We start from the raw sequence: 17,866 nt of genomic DNA, 5'->3' as shown, positions 1-17,866 counted from the left end.
TATGATTCCCTTCGGGTGCACTTTTTTGTGTCGTTTGAAATAAGTGGGTCTGTTCTGTGAGTTTTTTGAGGGATCAGGACGTGAATGATTTGCCTGCTGGTTCGCTAAGTGCCCACTTTCAGTGGGACCCGAGTCTAGTGTGACTGCGTCAGGTGTAATAGACGGAGTCGCCTCAAATGGGGTACCACTTTTGGGGAAGCTGACCTTCCCTCCTGTTTCTAGTATAAGTCACGCTTATTAAATAACAATTTAATATTCCAGAAAAAATGGAACAATGCAGAAAATAGTATATACAAAAGATGTACAAAAAAAAAAAAAAAAAGTAAAAAAAGTTACAAAGTAAAAGTTACAAGATACACACAAAGCGATTTGCAAAATAAAAGGGAAATAAACGTACCAGCGTATCGATCTGGGCGTTGTTGCGGGAGTACGCACTTTCTGGTCAGGAACCAGGTAAGTTTTAGCCGTGTGCTATCTCCAAGAACTACGATTTGTGACGGTCCCAGGCTGGGAGTATATAGTCCCCTGGATGGCCTGAGGCCACTCACATGTCCATATCCAGGAATAATTCAATTACCTACATAACGCGCGTCATATCCTTTCCTGTGATATACAACTTCAAAGCTTTCCTGTCTCAGTTTTCAGATCATCAAAAGGACTTCCCCCACTCCAGGTGACAATTGATTAAGGCTTCCTAAACATTCCTGCAGGTAAAAGTCTATACCTCAAAAGATTGTAGTTTGGGTGAAGCTTCCTGGCTGTCATGTAAATTTCAAACCTTCCTGTGTCAGCTTCCCCTGTCCCCAAGACTCTGGTAGTCTTGCTTGGTATAATGGGACAATGGCTGACTCCAGAGTTCAAAAGCCATGCCGACCAGCCTATTCTTCCTCAATTGGCAGCTAATTAGCAGTACCCTGCTACCCCAGGAATACAAAGCAAATTTAGTTTCACAGACAATCACACCTGGGAGAGCAGATCAAAGGTGACTGCTAGTGGCCTAATGAGCCACTACCTTGCCCCAGGCTAGCACCCAAGGTAACAGCTTCCTCCTAGCAGACATACACGTGACACAGCAGACAGGAAAATGAAGAAATATGGCTTCGGTGCGATACCATACGGCGGCTATATTCTGCATATTACCGTACATATCATCCTCACCCCAATATATCCTAACACCTCCCTTTTTTAGAATGGTGCTGGGAGGTGACTCCCATGAATCACCTTGCCAGCGCCTACATTGCCGGCCGGGCCTGGAGGGGTAACCCCTTAGCATCCTCTCGAGGATTCCCCACCTGGCAGTTAACTCCAAGCTACACGACTTGGAAGCTAGGGCAGGTTGCTGCAATGTGTCGTTGCCCCTGGCAACCTGACGTAACCAACCAGGGGAATGAGGGTCAGTGACGACCGTGAATTCGCGACCATAGAGACAGTGCTGCAGCTGGGGACGGGTTCCGAACGTCACTACCCGCACTTTCTCTATAGTGGCAGGAGCTATCTCTCGGTCCCTTTGGGGAACGATTATCTGCCGGTCTGCCTCCTCCACTTCGGACAGCTCCGAGGGAATAACTTCCCAGAACCCTCTCAGCCCGCCCCTTCCAGCTGGTGACCTGCTGGCCAGACCCCTGAGCTGTTCCAGGCTGCTGTCAAATCGAACAGCCCCAGAGAGCTCAGTGCTGCCTGTCACACATTCCAGGAAGGCTGCAGATGGAGAGGCTCCTGGGCCCTCAGGGCCAGGTTCCAAATTGGATGTGGCTGACCCAGCAACATTCGCCACTTCGGTGGACAGTCCCTCTGCTGTAGACCAGCTAGTGCTGTGGGTTATCACTGCAGCTGAGGGAGTGCCCATATTACACACATCATAAATCACGTCACATTTGGGCTTAAAAACATCTGAAGGGGAAAGATTTGGCCTGGTGCCGTCTGCTCCTTCAGTGGACAGTCCACCTGCTGCAGCCCAGCGACCACTGCTGGTTACTCCTGCAGCCGACGGAGTGTCCACAGGACAAGCATCATTAGGTAGCACAACACATATGATATCAACATTATCCGCCTTACACATATTGAAATTTAGAACATCACATTCCACATCAACATTATCTGCAGCATTATACACAGTGCTACTCCGCACTTCACAAGTAGCATCAACAGTTCCTGCATCGATCGCCTCGATAGTCCATGCGTCATAAATTACATAATCAGTTTCTGTATTCTCTGTATCAACATGTCCCACTCCAGCGAGGAGAACGCCAGCGCATACCACAAAGGCTGCATCCGAAATGACCACCAGCTCAGTGTGCAGCACCTAAATAGATTTTCTGCACACTTTGCATTCAATTCAGATGCAAATCATATGCAAATCTGCTACCACTTATTATGCAAAATTGAAGTATGGTGAAGCATAGCTTCTTGATGGTAAAGGTGGATGTGCCTCGGTCCAATCTGGCAGCACCCCAGAATGTAACAGCTAGAAGAAAAGTCAGACCGGCACCATCCGTAGTATTCAATGCTCTTTTAATGCTCTTTAATGCAAGACAGCCATAATAGCAACGTTTCAAAGTATCAACTCCTTTTTCAAGCTAGGCTGAATATCAATGACAATGTAACATACATACATCCGCTTTATAAAGCATATAACAGCTTGGGAACACCAATAGCAGTGAGATATACTCATAACCAATAACAGCGGTCCTTACAGAGTCGGACCTGATAGAAAACTTAGCTAGTGGGATCCCATTGGATACCTACATGTGAGGCTACTCACCCACATAATTGTCTCCATGGTCTCCATGGTGCAGGCCCTATGTCCATGACATATTTACTCACTGGCTTATATTTTATTTTAACTTGATTATGCCAAATGTTTTGATTATATCTGATGATAATATATAGTTGTCTCGTTTTGCTGCCCAGCTCTCCAAACAGCCTCATGCGTTCCCTCCTGAATGTATCTATTTTATAGTTGATTGTATGATGTGGTCTCTATGAATACTATATACGCAGCATTGGTATCCACGGATTCCGTATCATTGCCGCTTCCGCATTCCATTTATGATGAGCAGCGCTGATAATGTCGGCGCTCTCATCATTGGGCACCGGCTGAAGTGGGCGATGACGGCGTGTCACGTCACACCGTCCCACATGACTACCCGACGTCTCCCATCAGGTCCGCCGTGTGGTGGGCGGAGTGGTGATGACGTAGGGAGTCTCCGGAGCCAGGAAGCATTCTTTGATGCGGCGCTGATGGATTTGAAATTATGTGGGTGAGTAGCCTCACATGTAGGTATCCAATGGGATCCCACTAGCTAAGTTTTCTATCAGGTCCGACTCTGTAAGGACCGCTGTTATTGGTTATGAGTATATCTCACTGCTATTGGTGTTCCCAAGCTGTTATATGCTTTATAAAGCGGATGTATGTATGTTACATTGTCATTGATATTCAGCCTAGCTTGAAATCAGAGTTGATACTTCGAAACGTTGCTATTATGGCTGTCTTGCATTAAAGAGCATTAAAAGAGCATTGAATACTACGGATGGTGCCGGTCTGACTTCTCTTCTAACTACTTATTATGCAAACAGGAAACTCAGGAGGAGGGGCTGGGAGCAGCTAACCTGACAGTTACATAGTTACAAAGTTAAGAAAAGGTGGGGGGAAAGGCTGCGTGTCCCCAAACACATGCTGCAATTGAATGGTTAATCGCACAGGCATACACCGCCTCTGCTAGACTGAAAAATGCATGCCCTGCATCCTAGACAAGTGCTAACATTTATTAAACTAGGAGGAACTTTAGCTTCCAATATGGTTTGCATGCAAAGTATATTATACTAGACACTTGCGCCACGGTGAGGCAAACCTCTGGGCAAGTGACCTAACCTAAATTTAAAACCTTGGGAGCAGCTAAGCAAAAAAAATGTGTAACTTACATTTGGTTGAACAGCGAGGAGAACGCCAGCGCATACCACTAAGGCTGCATCTGAAATGACCACCAGCTCAGTGTGAAGCACCTAAATAGATTTTCTGCACACTTTGCATTCAATTCAGATGCAAATCATATGCAAATCTGCTACTACTTATTATGCAAACAGGAGGAGGGTCTGGGAGCAGCTAACCTGACAGTTACATAGTTACAAAGTTAAGAAAAAGTGGGGGGAAAGGCTGCGCGTCCCCAAACACATGCTGTAATTGAATGGTTAATCGCACAGGCATACACCGCCTCTGCTAGACTGAAAAATGCATGCCCTGCATCCAAGACAAGTGCTAACATTTATTAAACTAGGAGGAACTTTAGCTTCCAATATGGTTTGCATGTCCCACTCCAGGCCTAGGCACTGGAGAATCACTAGGGCTGGCTCCTAGTATACAGTCCGTAGCGTCGGGAGGCCCACCAGCACCCCCCACTTGCACAGAGTTATCAAACAGTACCTTGCAAGAGTCCTGAACTTCTGCTGGGGAGGCGGGCTCCACGGGAGTTGGATTAGGCTCATACCGGGCTACTAACCGTCCCTGGTCAGTACCCAGCAAACCGTTGGTGGGGATTTTGTCAGTTACCCCAATTTCTTTCATTCCGCTCCCGGTCCCCCAATCCAGGTGGACCAAGGCGGTAGGTATGGCTGGGGTGACACCCCCAACCCTTCTGACAGCAATCATTTTCCCAGGTATGTACTGCTCCAGGTTCACAAGCTGAGGATGTATGAGAGTCACCTCTGCTCCAGTGTCTCTCAGCCCAGTGGCAACTGTACCCCCAACCGTGACAAGCTGCAGATTCTCTGCATAGCCAGTGGCATTCCTGGTAGCACACAAAGCAGTTGGGACTTTACTTGGGTTTGAGGCCTCGCTGGATTTTGGGGCCTCCCTCTTCCTCTCTGGGCAAGTCGTGCTGATATGACCCACCCTGTCACATACAAAGCATTTCCGAGTGTCAGTGGTTGGTTGCTTGAATCCAGGAGACAGCGGTGCTTGCCTCCTCTGGGTGCTGGGTGAAACAGGTTTAGCAATCTGTTCTCCCCTCCAGCTGGATGCAATAGTCCTCCGGGACTCGGGTGCTCTATGGGCCGTGTAGGAATCGGCCATTTCCGCAGCCTCATCCACTGTCTTTGGTTCTCGATCCAGCACAAACAGCCGGACATCAACAGGACAAGTGTGGAGGAACTGGTCCTTTATCATCAGTTCCTGCAGGGCATCCAAGGTTTCAACTGACAGTCCTTTTAGCCACTGCTGGAAGGCAGTGCGCAGGTTGCACGCATGGTCCAGGTAACTGTCATTAGGACCTTGCTGCATTGTTCTGAAACGTTTGCGGTACACCTCTGGCGTGAGGTGGTATCGCGCAATGATGGCTTTCTTAATTGCCTCAAAGTCTGTTTCTTCCTCCTGGGGGAGACTCACAAACGCCTCCAGGGCCTTGCCTCTCAGCCCTGGTGTGAGGTATCTTGCCCACTGCTCACGGGGCACCCCATACTGTTGACAAGTCCTTTCAACCCCTGTAGGAAAGTGTCTATGTCAGAGTCCTTGTCCATAGCGGGGAACTTATCCAGGGGGATTCTGTAGACTCGCTCACCTTTGCGTTCTGCGGGTTCAGCAGACCGATTCTGCTGCTGAAGTTTAGCCAGCTCCAGCCGGTGTTGCCTTTCAGCTCTCCCCTCCTCTGCCCGGAGTTTGTCACTCTCGGCATGGCGTCTTTCCCTCTCGGCCTGGTGTCTTTCACTCTCGGCCTGGCATCGCCGTTCAGCTCACCCCTCCTCTGCCTGACGGTGCAGTAGGATCAGCTTTAGGCGCAGTTCAGATCAGCCGAGTTCAGTAGCTGTAGATCAGCTTCCATAGATGGCATCTCCCTGCTCGGTGGATCGTCCAGAACATCGTCTCCACTCGCCTGTGGCGGGAGCGATTCCTTCTCTGGCGTGTCGTGAGCTGCATCCACTGGCGTTGTAGCACGGGCTTGCTCTGCCTCATACTCCTCGAGGGCACGAACTAACTGCTCCTTAAACTGGCTGCTCGCCGTCTCGATGCCTTTGTGCTCACACAGGTTGAGTAGTATCTCTTTGCTTTGCCTTGCATAGCTGGATGCTTTTTGAGCCATCGTGTTGCAAAATAAAAAGAAAAAAGGGGGGAGGGAAAGCAAAATACCAAGTATGTATCCTTGAACAAAAAAAAAGTATATAGATTCTGCACCAAGTAGACTTCTGTAGGCTAGTTGCTTCTAGCAAGCTTCCAGCCTTTAGTACTCAGAATAGCGAGCTAAACTGCGTACTAATGTACTAAACGTTCCCACCACTGCCAGCCAATTATGTCAGGAACCGGCCCGCGGCACGCCTGTGTATACGGTTCCCGACTGCGGGTTTAACCAGATCAAGCGGGGAACAGCCTTATTCAAGCTACAGACAAGGCTGGGACCCCTCAAACGCTCCTTACTGCCACCACTAGCTGTTGCTAGACATGTCCACTCAGCTGTCGAGTGCTCAACACGCAATCTGTGTTTTCGTATTTGGGTCAGCTTTGCGCTTTAGGCCGAATACGAGAACGCCACGCACACCCACACAGTTGCAATCTACACTGTAGTGAAGCAAAACTTCTAACAGTCGTTCCGAACGATACTGTTAGCCACTCTGCTGTCGAGCTACTCGCACTGGCGTTTTCGTACGTTGGGTCAGCTGCGCGCTTTAGGCCAACGTATGACAAACGCCCCCCACACAATGCAATTACAATCTTATACGGTAGTGTCGCTCAATCATACAATCAGGCATGAACTTAGTTACACTTCAGTCTCTTCTAGGCTATAAGTGTTAGCTTAGTACAGCATAAGTCACGCTTATTAAATAACAATTTAATATTCCAGAAAAAATGGAACAATGCAGAAAATAATATATACAAAAGATGTACAAAAAAAAACTAAGTAAAAAAAGTTACAAAGTAAAAGTTACAAGATACACACAAAGCGACTTGCAAAATAAAAGGGAAATAAACGTACCAGCGTATCGATCTGGGCGTTGTTGCGGGAGTATGCACTTTCTGGTCAGGAACAAGGTTAGCTCTAGCCGTGTGCTATCTCCAAGAAGTACGATTTGTGACGGTCCCAGGCTGGGATTATGTAGTCCCCTGGATGGCCTGAGGCCACTCACATGTCCATATCCAGGAATAATTAAATTACCTACATAACGCGCGTCATATCCTTTCCTGTGATATACAACTTCAAAGCTTTCCTGTCTCAGTTTTCAGATCATCAAAGGACTTCCCCCACTCCAGGTGACAATTGATTAAGGCTTCCTAAACATTCCCGCAGGTAAAAGTCTATACCTCAAAAGATTGTAGTTTGGGTGAAGCTTCCTGGCTGTCATGTAAATTTCAAACCTTCCTGTGTCAACCTTCCTGTGTCAGCTTCCCCTGTCCAAGACTCTTGCAGTCTTGCTTTGTATAATGGGACAATGGCTGACTCCAGAGTTCAAAAGCCATGCCGACCAGCCTATTCTTCCTCAATTGGCAGCTAATTAGCAGTACCCTGCTACCCCAGGAATACAAAGCAAATTTAGTTTCACAGACAATCACACCTGGGAGAGCAGATCAAAGGTGACTGCTAGTGGCCTAATGAGTCACTTCCTTGCCCCAGGCTAGCACCCAAGGTAACAGCTTCCTCCTAGCAGACATACACGTGACACAGCAGACAGGAAAATGAAGAAATATGGCTTCGGTGCGATGCCATACGGCGGCTATATTCTGCATATTACCGTACATATCATCCTCACCCCAATATATCCTCACAATCATCTGTAGTTTTCCTTACTTTTAACATTTGAAAATTAGAAATATATCACTTTTACCAGTTCGGCCTATCTGGACGAACTTACTCGTCTAGATAGGCTCTGTTGCTAGCCCCCCGATCAGTGAATGGGAATATGATTCCCATTCACCGATCTAATTTCCCCGCAGAAAAACCGACGCTTTCTATTGAGAGAGCACGGTATTTCTGCCCCCCGGAAACTTCTCCGTCTTCGTTTAGTTCCTAGATGCGAGATCGTTCGCATCCAGGACTTTGACTGTGGCCAAATAGTAAACTGCACCCACATACATTTTTCATTAAACAATTATATTATTTCACATTTAAAATTAGCTGTTTCCCTCCAACACCAAAAATTACCCACATACATATTTTATTAAGGAAAAAAAAGTACAATACAATAAAATAAAAAAAAAAAAACAATATAAATAGTTACCCAAGGGTCTGAACTTTTTAAATATGCATGTCAAGAGAGTATGTTATTATATTATTTTAAATTATAATCTTATAAGTAGTGATGGACGCAAATTGAAAAAATGCACCTTTATTTCTAAATAAAATATCGGCGCCATAAATTGTGATAGGGACATCATTTAAACGGTGTAATAACCGGGACAGATGGGCAAATAAAATACATGAGTTTTAATTACGGTAGCGTATATTAATTTCAAACTATAATGGCCAAAAACTGAGAAATAATGAATTTTTTTCATTTCTTTCTTAATCTTCCTGTTAAAATGGATTTAGAAAAAATAATTCTTACCTAAATGTACTACCCAAAGAAAGCCTAATTAGTGGCGGAAAAAACAAGATATACATCAATTAATTGGGAAAAGTAGCAATAAAGTTATTGGCGAATGAATGGGAGGTGAACGTTGCTCGGATGCATGAGGTTTTCGACACTGCGGTGCTGAACCGGTTAAATGTTGGGGATAAAGTTAAGTTAAACAATTTTTTCTGTAGAAAAATACATATTTACACAGATCTATTCAGGAGTCCTGAAAGAGGGACAAATGAGGTTTAAAGAGGGGACAGAGGGATTGGGTTTCCAAAGAGGGACTGTTCCCCGAAAGAGGGACAGTTGGGAGCTATGTAAAATCTGCACTGTGAACTCATAGGCCTCTGCCTGCATTGTGCTCATACTTCGTACTCACCAGAAAGTGAGATCTTTCAGTCTCATCATCTTCATAACTTCCCGCATGTGGCAGCGCTCTCTGGTGACGTACAGTGAGAGCAGGTAAGTCAGTGATACGTAGCACATGCACATCCCGACAACAAACACAGATGTCACCAACGCCTTTCTCCACGCGTATGGAGTAGACCTCATCTGCACCACCTGAACAGTGAGCAGCGTGTCTTCCACTGACTTTCCAGTGCTCTTCTGCAGGGAATACAAACCAGGACGGTCAGTTCTTCCATCACTGCACACAGATCACCACAAGGAAATTCCAGACTGATCCCCAAACTATTTACTTCCATTATTAGCATCACTGACAGAGTTTTCCTACAGAAAAAGCCGCCTAATTGTACTGAAGATGAGAACCCTAGTGTAGAGGCCTGCATAGGGTCAGGTACCTGCTGGTACCCTCAGGTTACCCAAAATGCGGGTCGGCTTCGGGTACCCATTTTGATTTAATCGGGTTGCAGGTCAGGTGCAGGTACCAGATTCACCAGAAAGCGGGTTGCGGGTTGGGTGCAGGTAGCGGGGCTGCGGGTACGGGTCTGAAAATTTAGACCCGCGCAGGCCTCTACCCTAGGGTAAGAATCTCTTACCATAGGATTTCTGTTACAACCCTTCTCTCGGGTCCCTGCAAAGACAAAACTGCTCAGACATGAAATAGTAACTAAGAAAACACAAGGAAAACCCTGCAGAGAATGTAGTTCCCATGTGGGTAGATTATTAATATGTATTGATATATCCCAGAAAAAGAAGAGAAAGCGCCCAATATAAACAGCACCTGACCAATCAAAGTAATCTCAAAATATAACAATTTTATTGGGAACACATTTCACATATAAAAACAATTCAAATCACCAACGGTGAAACAGCGGGGTATACATATACTACATATATCAAAAAGTTTTAATGAAATAATGCAGTCCTCAAAAAAACGTAATAGTATATCATATTGTTACAAAAATCATGTATAGAAAAGTTTTTTTCAATACATAAGTCACATCAAGGGAATACTCAAACCTTAACCCATTCGCGTTCTGTCGTTTTCACTTGAGAAATGTTCACCTCCCATTCATTAGCCTATAACTTTATCATTACTTATCACAATGAACTGATCTATATCTTGTTTTTTCCGCCACCAATTAGGCTTTCTTTGGGGGTACATTTTGCTAAGAGCCACTTTACTGTAAATGCATTTTAACAGGAAGAATAAGAAAAAAACTGAAAAATTCATTATTTCTCGGTTTTCAGCCATTATAGTTTTAAAATAATACATGCCTCCATAATTAAAACGCACGTATTGTATTTGCCCATTATTTGCTATTACCCCGTTAAAATTATGTCCCTATCCCAATGTATGGCGACAATATTTTATTTGGAAATAAAAGGTGCATTTTTTCCGTTTTGCATCTATCACTATTTACAAGTTTAAAATAAAAAAAATATAGAAATATTTCATCTTTACATTGATATTTAAAAAGTTTAGACCCTTAGGTAAATATTTACACGTTTTTTTTTGTAATGTTTTTTTTTTATATTAAACATTTTATTTGGGTATTTTGGGAGGGTGGGATGTAAACAATAGTTTTATAATGTAAATGTGTCTTGAGTTTTATTTTTTTTTTACTTTTAGTTGTAGTTTTACTTTTTGGCCACAGGATGGAGGCCATGAGTTTGTTTACAGGACGTCCCTCTAAGCGTAACATAGCGTAACAGCTTAGAGAGACGCATGGGGGAGGTAACAGCCAGAAAAAGCGCAGCTTCCGAGAGAAGCTGTTGCTTTTTCAGCGGGGGAGAGGAATCAGTGATCGGGCACCATAGCCCGATTCACTGATTGCCTGGCTAACGAACCGCGGGCCGGGAGCGCGCATGGTTCCTGGACGTAGTTTCTACGTCCAGGAATTAAAATAGGTTAACAATATCCATATATGTGCATAACATAAATCAGCGGTGGTGTCTCCTGTCCTGTGCATAACATAAATCAGCAGTAGTGTCATCCACTATCATACGTAAATCCTCTCCTATCCTTGTCACATTACTTTACACTGCTGCACGTTTTTTCCTTTAGATCTTTTTGTTTCATGAATGACTTCTATTCTCCCTTTCTTACCAATTATATTATTATCAGTACTATTTTTTTTACACAGACGCTTTAGTTATCTTGGATCATTGTGCAATATATCTTATATCTATATTTATGTTATGCACATATATTGATATTATTAGGTTTGATTATTCCATTGATATGACTTATGTATTGGAAAAAACTTTTTTTATACATGATTTTTGTAACAATATGATATTCTATTGAGGTTTTTTTGAGGACTGGATTATTTCATTAAAACTTTTTGATATATGTAGTATATGTATACCCTGCTGTTTCACTGTTGGTGATTTGAATTGTTTTTATATGTGAAATGTGTTCCCAATAAAATTGTTATATTTTGAGATTACTTTGATTGGTCTGGTGCTGTTTATATTGGGCGCTTTCTCTTCTTTTTCTGGCATAGTTTACTGCCCATTTAGCACATTCCTCTCTCAGTTGGTTTCCAGGTAATACTAGGAACCTGTTTTGTAACACATTGGTTACATATGGTGCTTGTCCAAAATTGTATTGATCTATACCTCAGAGGAACTCACAATCTAATCCCTACTATAGTCATATGTCCATCTTAGTCTAGGGCCATTTTTTAGGGGTGAAGCCAATTAATTTACCTGTATGTTTTTGGGCTGCGGGAGGAAACCCACACAGACATGGGAAAAACTTAAAAACCCCATGCAGATAGTGCCCTGGCTGGAATTCAAACCGGGGACCCAATGCTACAAGGCAAGAGTGCTAACCACTACACCACTGCGCTGCCTGAGATATAAAATAAAGCTACATGAAGCAATTTGTGTGAGGACAGTAATGTTCCCATCCACAGGCAGATGCAACTATCTCCGAAACTATAAGATTGGTTTGGCCCACGTACCTCAATGATAGCTGCATCAATGGCTGCCTGCAGGAAGAGGAAGCCTGATCTCCATGGACGTGTTAGGGTGCAGTAGTATCCCGAACCATTATAACAACCACCTGCAGTGCAACAAGATAGACGACAATGGTATAGGGCGTTAGTTTACTCAGAGTACACAACAGCAGGCTACGTAACTTCTACAACCCTTAATGCATGGGAAACTAGAGGATCTTCTATGCCCCTCTAAACCCACCACCCAATATCGCTGTCTTTGTGTTTTTCTAAACCTCTTCATACAAAGGTCTGTCTCATGGGCAATTAACGCCCATCACCCTCTATACATGTATGACTAGGTAACTACCCCTCTCCCCATTGTATAGATGACTAGCTGGCTTCCTAATCCCATCATATATACATATATGTGATTAGGTGACTCTCCAACCCACTCCATACATAAGAGACTAGGCTACTTCCCAACTCCCTCTACACATGGAAGACTAGGTGACTGCTTAAATCCCTCCAAATATAACTGAACAAGTGACTTCCCAAACCCCTCCATACACAAGTAACAAGGGTACTCCCTTCATATATAGGTAACCAACTAAGGACTCCCTAAGCTCTTCATAGATAAGTAAGTAAATAATACCACAAACACTCTTAAATCCATAAAACTACTTTATTCCCCAACTCTATCCATATGGGTGACTAGAAGACTGCTCAAACGCCTTCCATAAACAGATAATTAAGTTATTTCCCAGACTCTCCATACTTGGGTGACTCCCCACACCAGTCCCTCCATCGGGGATTGCTCACCCCTCCCACACATGGAGGACTAAGATACTTCAGTGAATCTGAACTGAGTAAAATTATTTAAAATAAATGCATGATGTACCTGAATATTAAATACTTCACCAATCGTTCCTCTTGGACGCTCATTATTTTCTTCTAATGGTGGCCACAAATGATTCAATCTTTTTCATCCAATCTTACAATTTATATGTAATATAAGGGACAGTCTAAATTATATTCACTCAATTTGACATTATACTACATAGATTTGGTAAAATTGAATGAAAAAGATTGGATCATTAGTGGCAAACTTTACAATGATCCCTTACAATTCTGACAAGATTTTGTCAGAACTGAAATAAATCAGTTGCTGTCAGTTATATATCAGTTGCTGTCAGTTATAACTGAAAGCACAACTGCTGTGCAAGGTAATGTCCATGTTTCCCTACGGCTCAAATGGGCGATATTATAGTTTAACAGTGCGCTGACCTGGGAGCTGTTATGGAATAATGGCCATTTTCAAAATGGAGGACAGAGAATTCCACTGATCACAGTGGACAAACAGGACGCATGAGAAGGAAATAGATTGAGGAGTAGTCTACAAGGGAGGTAAGTAAGACATGTTTATTTTGGCTCAAACACTCCATTAAGGGTGATAAGATGACACCTCTATACATGGGTGACTAATGATGGCAACTAGTGTTGGGCCGAACAGTTCGCCTGGCGAACCTCTCTGGGCCTCTTACTACTTCCGTTCGCAATGACCCGGAGTAGTACGCCTGCGCTGCCCGGCGGAGCGCGTCCTAGATCGCGCTCCTGTTGCCGGGCACTCTCTGCGCATGAGCGTGACGTCACTCATGACGTCACGCACATGCGCAGAGAGTGCCCGGCAACGGGAGCGCGATCTAGGACGCGCTCCGCCGGGCAGCGCAGGCATACTACTCCGGGTCATTGCGACCCGGAAGTAGTAAGAGGTTCATGGATTTAGAGATGTTCGCCGGCGAACGGTTCGGGAACCGTTCGCCACATCTCTAATGGCAACACATGAATCATTTTTTCTCGTCAATTTGATTGAATCTGCTGGACATCTCTTGGCTCAGTTATATCCAATCAATTCAGTTTCAATCAATTTTGGACAGTTTATGGATGGAAAGTGTGGTTAAACATGCTGGAAAATCTCCATGTGAGGAGGGCAGGCCAGGCGTGGTGGGGGATCAATGGCCACATATCGTTGCCCTGCATCAAGCAGTACAACACTCGCAGTTCCATCAATGCTTGATAAAAATCTATCAAAATAGAGTTTGCCATATGCTGTAGGAATCAATCCCTATCCAACTGAATTCCAGTTGGGGCGGGTTCAATCAGTTTGGCATGCTGGGCTGTAATCAAACTATGTATGCCTAGCCTAATTGACTCCCCAATGCTTCTCCATACATTAGTGACTAAGTGACTTCCAACACATCTACACACTTGACAGGGTTACTCCCCAAATCATTGGTGACTCCCCAACACCTCTATACATGGATGACTAGATTACTCCTCACATCACTTGGAATATGGGTGACTAGGTGATTCCCCAACATCTCCATAAGTTAATAAGCAAATGAGTTAATAAACTCTACCACATGGTCCTTGTCACTGCTGCATAGGCTAATGTAGGGCGTTGGCTGGGGACCTACTCTTCTCATTTGTAGTGTAGTCCATTGTTTGTGCAGCACTGGAGAAACATGGATTTCCCCACTAGACTGCATTACTAGAGGGAGATAGTGTGAGTCTCTAACACTTCTAAATAAAAAGTATACTTGGTAGGGATGGCAATGCTAGGAGAACTCATGGAGAAGCGTATGATCAGTTTCTTCAACTGATAGGTTTGAAATGTTCTGATTTGCTGTGATGACTTCCTGTTTAAAGCATGATCATGAACCTTACAAATTTATCAGCTGATCAAACTGATCACATGCTTCTCCATGAGTTCTCCTAAAGAGGAACCAAGTATTGAAATTCGTTCCAATCAGTAGTCGATACCCCCTTTACCACGAGAAATCTTTACCTTTTCTAGAATAGATCATCAGGAGGGTCTGTACGGCTGATATTGTGGTGAAACCCCTCCCACAGTGTGATGTCATGACTATGGTCTTGACAGTTTGCAGTATGTGAACCTCGTTGCATTGTGGGAAATAACAGCTGTTTCCAACCATCAAGCAAGTAGCATCTCCCACAGAGCATAGAACTCTCAGTAAAGAACATTACCAGTGATACATTTTAGATTGTAAATCAGGGAGAAGAAACATTTTACCATGAGCAAACACTGACTAAATAATTTATGGGCTTGATTCACTAAACCGTGATAACCGATATCGCGAGTGTTTTGCGCACGTTATAATGCACAATTGCGAATTTTCCACGAGCAAACACATATTTTCACGCGAAAACGGCTGCACATAAGCTAGTTTCTTGGCCAGTCCTTGATGGCTGCATTGGCCGAATTATATTAACCTTGTGTACACAGTTTAGAAGTCGAATTTCCCAAAAAACAAACAGACATGCGACCCTGGAAGCTGTGATGTAGCAATGTGGGTTTGTAATCATCCTGGCAGCTGTGTACATAATGGTAAAACGACTTCATACCTATGAGGAATGTATGGGGGCATTGGGAAGCCTCCCCGTGGCGCTCCTGGATAGTGCTATTTAGCATGAACTAATTCCCGCAGGGCAACCGCTTTGCGGTTTTGGTTTTTGACCCTGCAAAGTTTGGCATGCGAAAGCAAATGCATTTTTGCATGAGCAATGCCTCATGATAAGCCAATTTAGCCAGATTTGCACAGCCAGACTTGTAAGGGTTAAGCTTGGTGTTGAGCACGCATACATTTTCTTGTAGTAAGCTATGAGGAATGCACCATCTCTGGTTCTATCAGTGGCGTAGCTGAGGAGTTGTGGGCCCCGATGCGGTTTTACAATGGGGCCCCCCAAGCACTCTATTATATAATAATTGATACGGCGCACCAAAACCTGCCAATGGCAACTACAGTGTCTGAGGTGCAATTAGGGGATGGGGAACAGTTTGTTAATAATTACCACTGTTTAAAGTATCTATAGAAGTGATTATTATGAGCACAGGACCAATAGAGAGCTAATACTGTAGTTGAGGGAGGGCCCTTCAGGGGCCCCTCTTGCCCAAGGGCCCCGATGCGGTGGCTACCGCTGCAACCTCTATTGCTACGTCCCTGGGTCCTATCAAACAGCAGTTACCATGGCGATAGGTTAGCCATGTTCCCAACCTTATGAGATACAATGCAAACCAACTAAAGAATGTCCAAATATAGTAATAGAGGTGTATTAAGCAGTAATGTCCTGCTTTGAATGACAATAGGAATAAGCTATTGACTGTATTCCTTCTGTTTGTCCCCTGGTAGCCAACAGAACTACAACTGACACCAGCCATCAAGATACAGTGATGTCATGCTGAATCCCTATCCAGTTGCCTGTCGGACATCATCACTGCTTCCTCTCTGACTAGCCGCCTATACAGCAGTGCGTAAGCAGACAATAGTCAATGCTAGGGATCTTGGGAAGTGTAGTCCATCAGGCCGTTGGTTCAGGAAGCACAATCTATCCCTCTCTATAGTCCTGCTTATAGGAGAGTGCAGCGAGGTATTGTGTCAACCATAACTATTTTAAGGGGACTTAAAGTTTGTTTGTCAGTCAAGTTTTAAAGTGGACCTAATAAGAGGAGAGCCACGAATGGAATTTAGCCTCTGTAGTTTTGTAGGACAATAGGAGTGCATTGCAAGCATGGGCAGCCATTGTGCCAACACAGTGATGGCTGTCATGGAGCTATATGAATAATTCATGCATATTCTCCTGCCATACAGGTTTAGGTAAAAGGAACCTGAAGTAAGAGGAATGCGGAGGCTGCCATCATCATTCTCTAATAAACAATGCCAGTTGCCAGGCTTCTGTGCTGATGCTTTGCCTCTAATATGTAAAGTCCCTGGCCCAGAATGAGCTGCAGATCAGATGCTGCGACTCTGGTGTGGCTCCGCTCCCTGCATGTTTGTTGCAGGTGTGTGACTGACAAACTGGAACCTAAAGCTCAGCATGCCGGCTAGGCAACTAGAATTGTTTATAAGGGAATGAAGATGGCAGCCTCTATTTCTCTCACTTCAGGTTTCCTTTAAAGGGTAACTGAAGTAAGAGGTATACGGAGGCTGCCACGTTTATTTCCTTTTAAGCAATACCAGTTGCCTGGCAGCCCTGCTGCTCCTCTGCCTCTAATACCATTAGCCATAGCCCCTGAACAAGCATGCAGCAGATCAGGTGTTTCAGACTTTAAAGTCACATCTGACAAGACTAGCTGCATGCTTGTTTCTGGTGTTATTCAGATACTACTGCAGAGAAATAGACCAGCAGGGCTGCCAGGCAACTGGTATTGTTTAAAAGGAAATTAATATGGCAGCCTCCGTATACCTCTTACTTCAGTTCCCCTTTAAATAAATTGAACATAGCAGTTTCAGAGGCAATACATTTAAATGATTTCCAAGTCTGTAATATTGGGCAGGGGAACATACTGATGTGAACATCTTACTTACAGACAAACAAAGATTGGCGTTTCTGGCTTCTGCCGTTGCTGACATCAGTGTTCGGCTGGCCTCTTACCTGAGCTTTTGAAGTGCTCATTGAGGCTGGCCATCTTGAAAATATTGTAACGGATGTGATAGCTGAACTGATCCTGGAAAAAGACTCCGGCCAGAATGCGATCATGTTTGGAGATGTTGCCCAGGAGGTGCTCTTCATTGTCGTATTCTTGTACCGGTATTCCTGCAAGATACATCGGGAGGACATGTCATCTTGTGTTGTGCTGTGCTGTGCTGTGCTGGCTGTACCTCATTGCGCTCCGGTCCCCCGTGCAGTAGCACTGCGCAGACGCAGAACGCTCAAGGAAACTGAAGCATGCGCGGCCGAGCATGCGCAGAAGCTCTCGACTGGCGGTGACTGACTGGATTACCGAGAGTTGTAGCGACAGAACGGAGGGACTGAAGAGGACGGCAAGAGAAGCCACGGAACACACGATCCCCCTGCTAATACATTACCCAGCCTGGATCCATCGATCGCGCAGCCTCCCTGCACAGCTCCAGTCTCTCTATGGGGAGGATCGGGTTTGCGCATGACGTTGGAGACGTCAT

General features: G+C 44.5%; 1 protein-coding gene across 4 annotated transcripts in view; it reads right to left on the bottom strand.

The window, feature by feature from the left end:
* LOC137542408 (ABC-type organic anion transporter ABCA8-like) overlaps positions 1 to 17,866 on the bottom strand; it is a 219,540-nt gene that overhangs the window by 165,530 nt on the left and 36,144 nt on the right. For all 4 annotated transcript variants that reach the window (XM_068264299.1, XM_068264298.1, XM_068264300.1 and 1 more), the window contains 3 exons: positions 17,340 to 17,501; positions 11,913 to 12,013; positions 8,918 to 9,144 (listed from right to left, as the gene is read on the bottom strand). In XM_068264299.1, the coding sequence (XP_068120400.1) occupies positions 8,918 to 9,144; positions 11,913 to 12,013; positions 17,340 to 17,501 (490 nt within the window). The remainder of the gene's footprint in view (positions 1 to 8,917; positions 9,145 to 11,912; positions 12,014 to 17,339; positions 17,502 to 17,866) is intronic.

This window comes from Hyperolius riggenbachi, chromosome 12, assembly GCF_040937935.1.
Source record: "Hyperolius riggenbachi isolate aHypRig1 chromosome 12, aHypRig1.pri, whole genome shotgun sequence".
NCBI lineage: Eukaryota > Metazoa > Chordata > Amphibia > Anura > Hyperoliidae > Hyperolius > Hyperolius riggenbachi.
This window is presented reverse-complemented; position numbering and strand designations above follow the sequence as displayed.